This window comes from Peromyscus californicus, unplaced genomic scaffold (assembly GCF_007827085.1).
Source record: "Peromyscus californicus insignis strain IS unplaced genomic scaffold, ASM782708v3 Scaffold_8__1_contigs__length_139910024, whole genome shotgun sequence".
Classification (NCBI taxonomy): domain Eukaryota; kingdom Metazoa; phylum Chordata; class Mammalia; order Rodentia; family Cricetidae; genus Peromyscus; species Peromyscus californicus.
The window spans coordinates 66885943-66900185 of NW_026294606.1; the positions used below are offsets into that span (position 1 = coordinate 66885943).

General features: G+C 42.4%; 1 protein-coding gene across 3 annotated transcripts in view; it reads right to left on the reverse strand.

Moving 5' to 3' along the window:
• The window catches only part of Rsu1 (Ras suppressor protein 1), a 190037-nt gene that overhangs the window by 129059 nt on the left and 46735 nt on the right, over positions 1-14243 (reverse strand). For all 3 annotated transcript variants that reach the window (XM_052726782.1, XM_052726784.1, XM_052726783.1), the window contains exons 4-7: positions 13409-13529; positions 7949-8067; positions 6050-6132; positions 5663-5777 (exon numbers count right to left, since the gene is read on the reverse strand). In XM_052726782.1, the coding sequence (XP_052582742.1) occupies positions 5663-5777; positions 6050-6132; positions 7949-8067; positions 13409-13529 (438 nt within the window). The remainder of the gene's footprint in view (positions 1-5662; positions 5778-6049; positions 6133-7948; positions 8068-13408; positions 13530-14243) is intronic.

Genomic DNA, 14243 nt, shown 5'->3' on the forward strand with positions numbered 1-14243 from the left:
CACACACCCTACAGGCCGCTCGGACATTCAAAGTGCCTTCCCTGATGTCTATCTACTTCAGCAATGTGACTTTTTTCCTCCAGTGGCAATGCTTATGTGATCAATGCAGAGGATCCATGATCCTCGAGAGGATTCCATGATCGTCTAGAAGCCAGATACGGTTCTATAAAGAGCAAGTCAACGAAACCAAGGAACACCATGGAAGGAGACATGTGCAAAGACACACAGTTCTTCCCATCCTTAGCCAGATGCTGCCACCTTCACCCTTCTTTGTGTTCCCACCTGTATCAGTCTCCCAGCACAGCTGTAACAAACTGCCACAAGTAGCAGCCTGGAGCAACAGATATCAGCTCTCTTGCGGTTCAGAGCTCACAAGTCTGAAGCTCCATGTAACAAAGCTGAAGTCAAGGTGTGAAAAGGGTTTCGTCCTTTCTGGATGCTTTAGGGGCAATCTGTGCCCTTGCTGCCTGTATTCCTCAGCTCACAACCCCATCCACTATGACCCTAGTCTGTTGGGGTCACCATTCCTTCCCCTGACACCACTGGACTCATCAGGGTAACCCGGGATGGCTCTCCATGCAGAGATTCCAGCTCACACTGGCAAAGGCCTACTCCCCACCCCCTCATACTTCCTGACCACACAAGGTAAGAAATTTACAGATTCTGATGGTTTGGCTAGAGTTGTGGTTCCCAACCTTCCTAATGCTGTGACCCTTTAATTCTGTTCCTCATGTTGTGGTGACTCCCCAACCATAAAAACAATAATTTTGCTACAACCATAAAACATAAAAACAGTAATTTCGCTACTGTTATGAATCATAATGTAAATATCCGACATGCAGGATATCTGATATGTGATCCCCAAAGGGTCGTGACTCTAGGTTGAGAACTGCTGGGCTAGAGGTGTCTGTGGAAACTACCTCACTTGGAGGAAAAGCCAGCATTCTGACCATAGCTTTCCCACTTGTGTTTGAACACAGTCTCCAACTGATGACACTGTTTGGGGAGGCCATGACACCTTCAGGAGGTGGAGTCTGCCTGGAGATAGTACTACACTATGGGAAGAGTTTGAAAGTTTATAGCCTTGCCCTGCTTCCTGTTCTCTGTCCGCTTCCTGTGTGTAGATTCGAAAGAGGTGATCGGCCATCTTCCTGACCCTGCTCAGTGCCATGCCCTCCCTGTCATGACAGACTCTCTCCCTCCGGACGTGTAAGCCGGAAGTGTAAACCCTTTGTCCCTTAAGTCGCTTTCGGCAGTGGTGTTTATCAGAGCAGCTAAGGAGGAACTCGTGCACCCGTATTTTATCACAGCAGTTAAAAAGCGACTCGTGCACCCTCAAAGCTCCTCTCTTGCATATCTCCCCTCCTCCACTACCTTTGCCGCATGCATTCACACAACTTTTCCTGTTACTTCCCTCACAGGAGCCATATTAGGACCTCAGCTCCGCTGCTCCCTCTGCCTGGAAGGCCCCTTCCCTCCTCTAAGTCTCAATTAAATGCACTACAAGTGAGGTCTTCTCAGATTACCTCTCCCCTTACCCAACACTTTGCTCAGGCTTGATTTTCAACAACACTATGTGACATACCATCTCTACTCACTTACCTAGCTTTCTCTGTCTTTGTCTATTGTCTGTATGTCTCCTTCCCTTCCTTCCCTGCATATGGGGTACACTTATGATCCCAAGCAAATATGCAAAGCAAGGGCTTAATAAATATTTGTTGGGTAAGCTAATTCTACTTCTTGGGAAGATAAGTCCCTTGGAATTAAAGATGGCCTAAAGAAGGAAATTAATAAATGCTTGAATGAATGAATGAATGAATGAATGGGTGAATGAGCAGGTGACTCAATCCCCAATTTGTATCTAACACTCCAGAGATAGTACTTTTGCATCATGCTGAGAAATGACTTGACAGAAACAACTGAAGGGAGGAAGGCTTATTTTGGCTCCTGGTTTCAAAGGGATTTCAGTTCTCTATGACAATGCAGTGGCATGGTAACAGACTAAGAAGCAGAGAGGGCTGGATGGGAAGAGTGGGTAAAATCTCCAGACACCCCTCCCCTCAGTGGCCTAATTCTGACAGCCATGCTCTACCCTTGAAAGGCTCCACAGCTTGACATGGTACAAACTGGGTAGTAAGTGTTCAAACCAGGAGTCTGGGGTGATGTTACTCATTGAAACCACTACAAGGTATATAGGCTGACATGGAAGCAAGTGTTTTATACGTTTTAGAAACCAGAAATACAGTCTAAGTAACATGTGCAAGGAAAAGAAAAGTCCTAGAGTCCCAAGCAAGCCTCTGACTTTCATTTGGCTGTGTTCCCTTGTGTCCTTGGATTGGACAAATCAGAACTCATCTAGATTCCTTGGCTTGGCTGAACTTCTCCCACCAACAATGCTTCAAATGACAACCTCTGGGTTTATTTGAATGGATTTTCACAAAAATCTCGGGAGCACTTACCTTGCTTGTGTTAAAAAATAAACAGACCAAAAGGAAATCACCATACACTCTTTAAAACGTACTCAAAGGAAAACCTGCAGCCAGCGGATGCCACGGAGACAGAAAGGATGAGCTGAATGAGAGAGGGGGCTTCGGATGGTCACTGGGCATCACGTGCACAAATGGAAACCATTCCTGCTGCGGTGCTTCCTTACCGGGAGGCAGGAATCACACAGACAGTGCAATTGGTTCGGAATGAAACAACGAAATGGCAATTCACTTTGCAAAGCCCATCTCAGGCACACTTCGCACAGTACTCCAGCTTCACCCATAGACCGGCAAAGCCTGCCATGCGATTGGCCTTCCTGTCCCAAACTTCCTCCTGCACCATCCTGAAGGGTTATTGTCTTTTGGTTCAAACTCAGAAGTGCATGTCTAGGAAATCTTCTTCCTGCCATAAGGGTGAGTGGGAGCCCATCACAGTGGTCAGGAATGTGGGCCTGGAGGAGAGACTGACAGGTTCAAGTACAGCCACTGTGACTCACTAGCTGTGCCCTTATGCACATGTCACAAACCCTCCCTGAGCCTCAGTTTCCCCATCTCTACAAAGTCTGTTCACTATTCTCACAACTCCAGGACAGACTGCACAGAAAAGTACTTATCATCGTACCCTGGCATCCAAGGCCTTACTAGCTATTACTACATTACCAGCTAGTATATTATTGCCCTTGGCTTTTAAATAACCACCACTCAGAGTCTTCATCTTTATTATAAATTAGTAACTAAGGTTTCTGAAGAATTTGTTACTGATTTAAATCTAAAGTATTCACTTCAAAGTAGAAAGAGACTACCAGACAGACGTGGACACTGTTTTCTAGGTACAGCTAGCAGAAGTGAAGTTATGCAAAGGCTTTTTATAATTCTATTCCTAAGTAAAAAAAAAAAAAAGTATACGCACGTTGCTATCAGATAGCTTAAAGGAAATACCAGAGAAATATGATAGTATCGAATATTTATGTAAACTAAAAAAGGAATAAGGCTTAAAAATACATAGATAGGCCCATTCTGGTTTCAATGAGGCACTTTTCTAATAAATTATCCAATAAAAGGATTGCTTAGCCTAATGCTTCATATTACCATATTGCTTGAAGAATTGAAAAAGCAAGTAAAGTGGCAACCAAATGCATATTTACTTTTTCTAGTTTTACTCATCACACCAACCGAGGACACACGTCAGAAGCGCTGAGCGAGCTTCATCCTGTTACACAAGAATCTGTCTCACACATGGAGTTTTGATTCAATAGCGTAGGAGGAGGTGAGTTATTTATGTTCTGTAAAATGTCCCCAAGTATTGCTAATGCTAAAAATCCATGGTTAACAATTATTGTCACAAGTCTTTCCTCAGGTAAGTTATTTCACCTTAGAAAATTTTCACTAAACATCATCCCCTTTGATCCTTCTGTTCCCAGACAGGATCTTCGAAGTCCAGGCTGGCCTTGAACATGTGGGTCTCCTATTTCAGAGTCTCAACTGCTAGGTTTACAAGCTTATATGACCAAAAAAAATTTTTTTGGAGCCTATGCTTTGTTCCTTCCAAAGCAAAACTTGACTGCTTGTAGTTCAATGAAGAAAAGGTGCTGAGTTACTCCTGAATCCTGAAAACTCAGTCTTCCTGACTCCAACATAGGGGCTGAAGGAGATGGGGCAGTGGGGATGAAATGGGATTCATTCCATGAAAGCAAGTGACTTTAAAGCTTTTTTTTTTTTTTTTTTTAAATGTATACGCCTATGTCTGTGTGAGGGTATGCCACATGTCTGTAGGTTCCTGCAGAAAATTTGGATTCTCAGTAGCTGGAGTTATAGGTAGTTGTGAGCCATCTGACGTGGGTGCCGGGAACCAAACTTGAGTCCCCTGGAAGAGCAGCAAAGCTCTTAGCTGCAGGTCCACCTCTCCAGGCCCCCGCTTATCTTTCATATGCCCCTTTGCTGCAGAACTGGGGTCCCCTGTGTGACAACCCACGCATGGCTGTGAAACATCTGACTTATGGCTGGTGGCCTCTGTGCTGGGAGCACAACTCTAGACAGAACTCAAATTGTGCCTGCGACCTTCCTAGTACCATCGTATCCAAGATTGTCACTTCATTAACTCATTCAGTAGGTTTTGTTTAACACGATACCTTCTGCCTGGCATGGGGTGAGCGTGGAGGGGACAGCGGGGAACAGATGTGAGAATGCTCTTACTCTCATGGCATCTTATATTCTCATTTGTAATAGCTGAAATTCCCTTTCCTATCATAGAACGGTTTTTCTCCAACAAGCGTGAGTCAAACAAAACATTGTTTTAATGTGCTACTTTGGTGTAAAGAAATTAATAACTGAGAAACAGTATCAGTTCAAGAAAGCCAGGTGGTTCAAAGGATAAAAGGAATGGAAGGAAAGGAGAGGCCAGTGAACTTCAAGGTTTTACTGTTTCTGTTTAAGAAAGGGTCTCACCCTGTGACCCAGGGTGGCTCATGATTGCCCTGCCTCCATTTCAAGTGCTGGGATTCTAACTGTGTGCCATTCATGAGCTGGTTGCAGAAGGGCAGTGTCACAGCAGCAGTCAAACTGTGGCTTCAGAGCTTACAAGAGAGGGAGGAGAGAGAGACACCTACCCGGGGCCACACAGAGAACCGAAATTTAGCCACCAGGAACAGGAGCGAAGAGTTAGCAGTAAGGACACATTTAACAATTCTCACTGGAGATGGCATCACGGCAGAACCAAACCTACCACCGGAAAAGGCATTTTCAACAGGTATAATAAACAGGTTTTATCTAGTTGGTGAAAAGTTTCAGATGGGGGAAAAAACAAAAGATAGTAAGAGTATCGTTTTGATAAACTATTACTAACCAATGAGCACCCAAAAAGCTTACTCAGCTAACACACAAGGCATTCTAAAGGAAGCTCTTACTACTACCCCATGCTCCTCCCACTCTACCACCCTGTCCTAGACCATCCCTCATCAGCAGTTTCTGAGATGCTGCCCCCTACAGCTGTAATGCAGAAAGTCAATTCATAATACCTGGGCTCTGACCAATGACAAATGGCCCTAATTTGATCAGAATGGGGTTCCTGAGTCAGTGGAGAGTGAGTGCCAAAGAGAGGAGAGAGGTTGGCCACAGTTGCGACGTTGGAGTAATTATGAATTAAACCCAGCACTAAGACTGCTGACAAGCAACCTTACCTAGCTCTGGAGGCAGCACGGTCAGGCGGTTCCCCTGAATGTGGAGCTCCTTCAGCTGGGTGAGCTCGCCGATTTCCTTAGGCAGTGAGATCAGGTCATTATCCCTGAGGCTGAGCTAAAGATACGAAAACAGGGAGCTGTCAAAACAATTTTTCATAAAGAGGTGCTCAACAGAAACTCACACACTCACCCAATGCCCTCTCTTCCTTCAAGGCTCAATCTTTTCAATTCATTTAAAAGTGTCTAAGGCTAAACAAGAAACAGAAGCAGGAGCAGTGGTTCATTCCTGCACAACAAACCTTACTCCTGCTCAAATTGACTCGATTCCACTCCTACAAGGGCTACAGAAGTGAATTGATTTTCTAAGAATTTAGATAAATTACTTACTATCTGCAACTTCGTGAGCTTCCCGATATCTGGAGGCAGGATCTCAAAATCGTTGTCACTTAGATAGAGTGCACGCAGGGTGGCTGCAAATTAAACAGCGATATATAAACAGGGTGCCATGGAACCCAAGCATTTGAGGTCTGATCAATGCAAGGGAGTCAGCTTTGATTAATAACCCTGGTTTGGTGAAAAGCCTGTGACATACCTAGGGCTCGCTATAATAACAAGCAGGTCAGACCTAGATTTACTGGTTGATTGTGGTGCTGGTGTGTCCAGGAAGACATCTGTATCCAAGGGGTCTGACACAATTAGCAACTCGGAGCATTACACAGACTCTGGCGCAGTTTCAATGTTTTCAGAAAAGATAGCTTTTTTTTTTCTCTAGTACTTCAGATTCACATTTATTCTGCCATTTGCATCTCAAGAGAAAGAAGGACCACATGGTCCCACATGGCCACCCACATCACAATCCAGAGCAAAGGGCTCTTTCATCAAAAGGGATCTACGTCAGACTAGAATGTTCTTACACAAATAGATCAATGTTAAGAATAAAGACATGAAGGGCTTTGCAGTGATGGACACCGTCATCAGGACTTATTGTTCCCATAATCAGACTAATTACCGTTACTTTCCTTTTATGGCTTTAATGATGAAACTATATGAACACAAAGGTGCTAAAGTGAAGACATGGATTTAAGAGATTAAAACCTAAAGTGAGCAGAATATCAAAAGTCATTTCATGCACAGATTATAAAATGATGGCACAATCCCAGCCACTGAATGCTAAAATCCTTAAATAGCTACCAACAACAACAAAGCAAATTTAATTAGATGGACTTTAAAGATTGGCTTAACAGCTACCTAATTATATTCTAACATGGGAAAATGGACAGAATTGTACGTTAATATATATAACAAAAATAATTCCCTCTGTGGCCCAAGAAAATAATTTAGAATTTGTTTCATGTGCTTCAGAACATCTGGTAGAGGGCGTGAAAAAGAGGTAAAAAGTGAAATTTTATAGGCTGCTTCAGAAGTGGCAGATTTTCTAGTGTGGGCATCGTGACAAGAGGTTAAGGTATGGGGAATCACCACAGTATGAGGCCAGACTGGTCTCCATCGTGAGGTCTAGGCCAGGCAAGGCTATACAGTGAGACCTTTTCTCAAAAGTAAAAGAGTAACATAAATACATGCACAGAATAGCACCAACAGAATTTCCACATGACACCGAAGTCACTGTTCACAGATGCTAACTTAAGCATACAACTCTTCCCTGAGTATTTCATGAGTTGCTGGGATATCAGTGATCCTAATTTTTATATGTACCTATAGCAAGAAATTTCTGAGAGGATGAACATCAGTGATGTACAGTTCCATTGTGGTTATATACTAGCAAAAATCAGTCTATGGCAAGGAGAGCTCCTCAATGACTTAAATTAGAATCTGAGCTGGATATTGAAACAATGCTGCTAGCAGCTTATAAATGGATAATTTTTATAAATAATTTTATGGAGTATCTTTGAGCAGTGCATTGCAGAGAATTAACAGCAATCAGGGAAAAACCTTTCCTTTCACACCAATGAAAATCAAGGATTTTCTTTAAAAGGAAATCAAGATTCTTAGCTAAACGTGAGACTTGATCTCATTGAGGAACAAGATCTCTCTTGGAAAGTTAATAGGATATTACTGAGTCTGCTTCTGCCCAGTGGTGTCAGCCACCTATACATCAAATATAAATACTGCTGAACAATGAAGGAATATTCAAAAGGACTCTGTGATGGAAATATATATGTATGTCTAATGATTTCTCTTAAGAGTTTTGGCACTGGCAAATAAAATTTTCACTCTTAGAACCAAAGTACTGTGTTAAAGAGATTTACAGAATAAAAGGTTTCTCACTGAGGTAGAAGAAGTTCCCAGGGAGAGAATGTTCATTCAGGTTGTTGTAAGTCAAGTCCAGGACCTCCAGAGCTGGGAGAGAGCCGAATCCTCGAGGCAGCGTGTTCAACCTGTTCATGCTGCGGTTTGGGGACAGAAGGAACATGTCACCTCCCGCTAAGCACAAATTCACACGGAATACTGGATATACAGCGCAAACCCAGCTCAACAGGACCAAAGCCCAAAAGTCTGCCATGATTCTGCATTCATGGAATGCTACTTGCTTTTTCATTTTATTCATGTAATTAAATTGACAAGAAGAAATTGTCACACTAATGGTATATACAACAGGCTGTTGGGGAATATGGACACAATGGAGGAAACACCACATTAAGCCATTTAACATATACCTGATCTGATGAGCATTTTGGATCTGCTGAGAATATACTGGGAATGCCAATACACACAAATCTATTCTCTGAGCAACTTTCAAATACAGGAAATATTGTTAACTCTAGTTACTGTGGTGTATAATAATCTCTTGAACTTATCCATGAACAACTGAAATTCCTGGTCCTTAACATCTTCTTACTACCTCATCCCTGCCATCTACCTCTGGTAAATATTACTTTACCCTGCTGAGATGACTTTCATATTTTACCTCACATATGAGATAAAGCACCCTAACCTCAGTTAATCATTTTACTCAGATAACCCATGCTCACGAAATATATGAAAATTTTTAGTTATCACTTCCTCCAATAGGGAATCTTGAATACCATTCTACATATGAATACACAAACTATCTGTCTGTCTGAAGAGAAAGTTCCTTAGACATGTGCAAACAAGAATTCAAAACGTACATTCCAGGTATTTGCTTTAGTTCATCCATTCACTTTAATGGGAGAGGACATCAACTTCCTGTTCTACAACTATGCACTAACGATCAGAATTATCTCCAGTTAGAATGTTGGTTGCCAAGGCCTGGGGCAGAGGGAGAGAAATTAGTTGTTTCAGGTTTGCAAGACAAGAAACTTCTGGAGATTTCATGTGCAGTAGTGTGAAAATAGCACTCTTGAATGACACACTACAAAAAGGTTAAGATGGTAAGCTTTATTTTATATATATATTTTATATATATATATATACATACACATTTATATGTGTGTGTTGTGTGCGTATATATGTGGTGGCTAATGTTAGTTGTCAACTAGACACACCTGAGAAAAGGGAATCTTCACTGAAGAATTGCTTCTATTCTATCAGTCTGACCTATAGGCATGTCTCTGGGGGCACTTTCCTCCTTGCTCGTTGGTAGAAGAATGCCCAGACACTATGTGCCATCCCTCACACAGGCAGGCTGAGCTGTATAAGAAGGTAACTGAAGAACCAGGGGAAGCAAGCTAGGAAGCAGGTTTTCCCTCTAGTTTCTGCTCCAGTTCCTACCTTGAGTTCCTGCCTTGGCTTCAACTAATTGATAGACTATAACTTGTAAGCCAAAGAAACCCTTTCAGTCCCCAAGTTGCTTTTGGCTAGCATTTTATTACAACAGAGAAGCAAATTACATACATACATACATACACACACATATGTATATATAAAATCTAAGAGAAATTTTTGATATTATCTTTTATCCTTCAAGACCTTTATTTTTCTTATTGCAGCTCTCTTTGATAATACTTAAAAACCAATTTAAAAACATTTCAGTGTAAGCTGACAAGACATTGAAAGGAAGGAGAGACTGTGACAATGAAAATCAATCCAATCATTGATCATTCTGATAAGAGATACAATGTTGCCCACCTCTACCAACCAGGCCTCATGAGAAATGACTGAGCACCAAGAGAAAAGTGGATTTGCAAGTCTCAGGTAGAGGGCATCCCAGGATGACGTTACACAAGGCAAAACAATCTCCTGGACCACTCACCTCCAAACAGAGGCTGTGTCTGCATTCCTATGACATCACAGTCTGTGAAGCACATCTATGTCAGGTCTTTCAATTGGTTCTAACTGCCAAGTGCTTATAAGATGAATTCTAGCAACAAACTAGGCTGACCGTCCCAAGCAGTTCGGTATGGTCCTCTACAGTGAAGTTTGCTCAGAACCTGTTCCCCTGCAAACTCAGAACATCCATGGCTTTTGATTTCTTGCAAAATACACAATGCGCTGTGCTTTAAAAATTAAGAACAGATCAAAACTTTCTCTTATGAGCTGGCCTAAAGTTCTTTCATGTCTTGCGATCACCATAACAAACAGCAAACACTACATAACTCAAAATCGGCTTGGTTGAGTGTGTCTTTTGGGCTGTGGATGCATGCGACCTAAGCCCTGTGCTTACAGTCTCCCAAGTGCACACTTCCATCCTACCTGCTTATGCCATGCAGTTCTCTCTAACCTGCCTCCTCTTGGCCTTCATGTGCATGTATAAATCTTCATGACATTCAAGAACGGAAACTCCTTTATTGAAACCCATCGTAATTCCTTTCCCAGTGAACTAAAAGTTTTGTTGAAATTCTTTGGAGCAACTTCTATGGAGCCCTGGAATTAAACACTGGAAGTATTACATAATCAATAGACTTAGAGCCAAAACTACAACAATTCCAAAAGGGCAGGGATGTAACTAAGGTGCGTGTTTGTCAAGGTTACCCTTCTGTCCTAAGATAGCCCAAACTCAACTGAACCAAGCCTGAGCTCATGTTCCTCCCAAACATGACTCCATGTCAAATTCCATGTTAGGTGTCCAACACAGAAATCTAGATTGATTTCCTCCCATCAGTAACTGTGTTTGTATTTTTTTCTTCTATATAGTTTTCAAATTAAATCCCCCCACCCTTTCCTCCACTGTCACTGACCCAGATCACCTCGGACACAAAGGTGGCTTCCCCATTGGCCTCTTGACCTCTACCCCAACTCCCATTAGCTTTCTGCACAATGAGCTTTCATTTTCATTCACTGCTCTCATTTCATACCCACTACTCTTCAGGTCCAATTTCTTAATCATCAGGCAGATCTAATCTGCATTCAGAGCTCCGTTATATAAATCGGGGTAGCACTTGTGACTCCCTGCCGTCACTGACATCTATTTGTTTATTACTGGTGCCCCCACTGTAGCATGAGCTCTATGACCGCTGGATTGCTGTTACCTAAAATGGCAGCCAGCTGGAACTCAATAAGCACCCGTTCGGTGAGCAGCAGGCATCCCCAAGTGTCTGGCTAGCCTTGCATCTCACTTGACCACCAGTGAACTGCCAATAAGCGCCCCAGAACTTGCAGGGCTCTGAGCTTTGAAATGTGTCCCTCTCTCAACCTGAGATGCCTACTTAGTTGTCTAAGTCAGAAACGCATTCGTGTGCATTGGGTGGGTTCCAGTGTTCATCCGGTGGGAAGCCTCCTGAGAACCCCATCTATAGGCAAATGTTTTCCATGTCTCTGACTCCATGCGGTTCCATCAGCTCCAGCACAACTGTGACCCTACTGTGTTAACTGACAGTGTGCCCTGCCTCCATCTCAAGGTCCACGCCATGATATTTATCCTTGATCCCCATCAGCAATACTGACATAGAATGAGCACTTACACAGTCAAGAAATAAATGAAAACATCAGTGCAAACTTGATGATATAATCACTAATTCTGTGCTCTGATTAACACAGGTTAGGTCATGTTCCTAATTACATATGTTATTCAGATATGCATTGTGCATTAATATCCTTATAATATACTAATAAAAGTATATAATATAGTAACATATATACACATATATTTTATAACTTTACAAATGAATAGCTTAATAGTAAAATACATTTTTAGCATTTTGCATACTAATTTACCATACAACTTAATGTTTTTTTTTTTTTGTGTGTGTGTGAGTGTGTGTGTGTGTGTGTGTGTGTGTGTGTGTGTGTGTGTGTGGTTTATGTACATGTGCATACCTGTATGTGCCTCTGTGCAGGCCAGAAAAAGACAGAGTGTGTGTCTTCCTTAATTACTCTATACCTTATTTTTTTAGACAAGTTCCCTCAGAGAACCGAATGCTTGCCATTTTGGCTAGGCTATCTAGCCAGCAAGCTCCCAGGATCTACCTGTGTCTATCTCCACACCCCCAGTGCTAAGATTACAGGTATACAAGGCAATCATCGTTTTTTTTTTTTTTTTTTTACATGGGAGCTGGAGATTTGAAACTAGTCCCTCCTGGTTTCAAACTAAGCACCCCTTATCCACTGAGCAATCCCCCCACAGGACCTAATAATAATCTTCAAACTCAAGAACTAAATACATGAACCTTTCTTTTCTGTTTCATTGATGGGGAGCCAGTGTGAGAACTAGCAAGGAAAACACTCTGTCATTTGAAGGAAGGTTGCTCTCTCTTTCACCCCTCTTCCTCTCACACATTAGCAAGCAGATGCTCACAGATACTGTAGAGCTGGTCTCTTATCCAAACTGAGCTTAGCAACAAGAGTATCTAACCAAACCCCTCACATAAACAGTGGACTAGCAACAGTTTCACCAACTCCCTATGAGACTGATAAATACCCAGCATACTTCTCTTGCCATGTGTAGCTCACTAACATAATTATAACATCCAGTGGCTACAATTTAATGACTAGATTGGCTTGCACGGAGATGGAAACATGAATGGACTAACATTCAATTAACAGCTGGGGCCATGAAGATGGATTTCAAAAGCCAAAGTTTCACTTGCCATCCATGGGGTCTGATGGACCCAAATCAATGGAGGTCTCCACCTCACTGGGCCACCGAAGTCAGGGGTAATCAGGAACAAATGCCTTAATGGCTTGAGAAGAGCTTGGCTGCCTCTCCATTTAAGAAACGTGTGGAACCCTGCCCTCTCCACCTCACACATGTGGACAGGGTCAAGTGCTGGCACAAGAACTCTGAGAACTGCCAAGCAATATACGGATACAGGGTACTATTATCTTTCACTGATGCTTGGCTCTGCGACCTCAGCTTAATCACTCTCCTTTCTTCCCCTTGGTGTAAAGAACATAGGACTGTTCCCTACTCCCACAACACGGAAGAACAGTAAGCAATAGCAGTGTGACACGAGGGGCCACCGCACGGAAGGAATGTTTTTCAAACTATTTCTATGCAATACACAGAGAAAACAGTCCAACTGTAGTCCAGCTCCTCTCAACAATTAATGCTATGCAAGTCAGTCCTCTCTTGGCCAACATAACAGAAATAAAATTTTACTGGAAACAAAATATCATGAAAAATAACTTCCTTGTTATGCCAACAATTAGCGTCTCAATTAGCTCTCAACTAGATATGCACTAATGGAGGACACTGAAAGGAAATATTAAAACAACAGCCTTCTCTTAAGCCAGAAACATAAAAAGCAATTAGAAATGCACTTCTCCTGTGTGATAACCATACAAACGCTGCTCCTCACTTGCCCACACCCTGCATTGCCTTTAGCTCTCTACCCCGCAGGCACTTCTTCAAGTCTGTCCAATACTCACCCCAGGTTCAGGTGTTTGAGTTTCTGAAGGCTGCTGATCTGGGTAGGCAGTTCCTCAATCTGGTTGTTGAAGAAGTTAAGCACCTCCAAGTTCTTCAGCTCTGCTACATTTGGGGGCACAGCTACGGGAACAGAGACACTGCGTGTGACTTCATGGGGTAAAGGATGCTAGTCACACATTTTGCTTTCAAGTGCAAGTGAGGTCAAACTCCAGTGTTGTCCACATATGGGTCTGAATTACATTTTATAGGTTTACTTATTTTCATGGGTAATAATTCATGACCAAGTGGAACGTGAAGTACTTCCTTTCAAGTGATTAGATTCAATTATCTGGCATGGCACTTCAGGTGTGCAGAGAGGATGAAAGCAGGAATGAAGGGAGAAGGCACCACACCACCAGCAGCCTCTCGGGGAACAGTACACAGCACAAACTTTCTTGCCACAAGTCTAACAGTTGCAATTATCTCCTTCCTTTTGGTTGCCTTGAATCTCCAGCAGTAGATGGCTAACCGCAATGAATGAGGGTACATTTAAGCTTCTTAAATAATCCCGTATCTGAGACGCTGTCCTTGTTAACATTGAACTCAATCACAGCTTAAACTCAACCTGAAATAGTACCATATCCAATGTTCCTCCTTCCTAATTGTGTCCTTTGGAGTAATGTGCTTTTATCAACACACACACACACACACACACACACACACCAGATTAACAACTGATCAATACATTCTTATGTAGAAATTCAAAGAGCCTACACAGTAGCATGCTGTGGACAGTAGTGTACAGATCACAGAGGAAGATAACCATTTGCAACCTGCAAGGGGTCTCCTTACCTA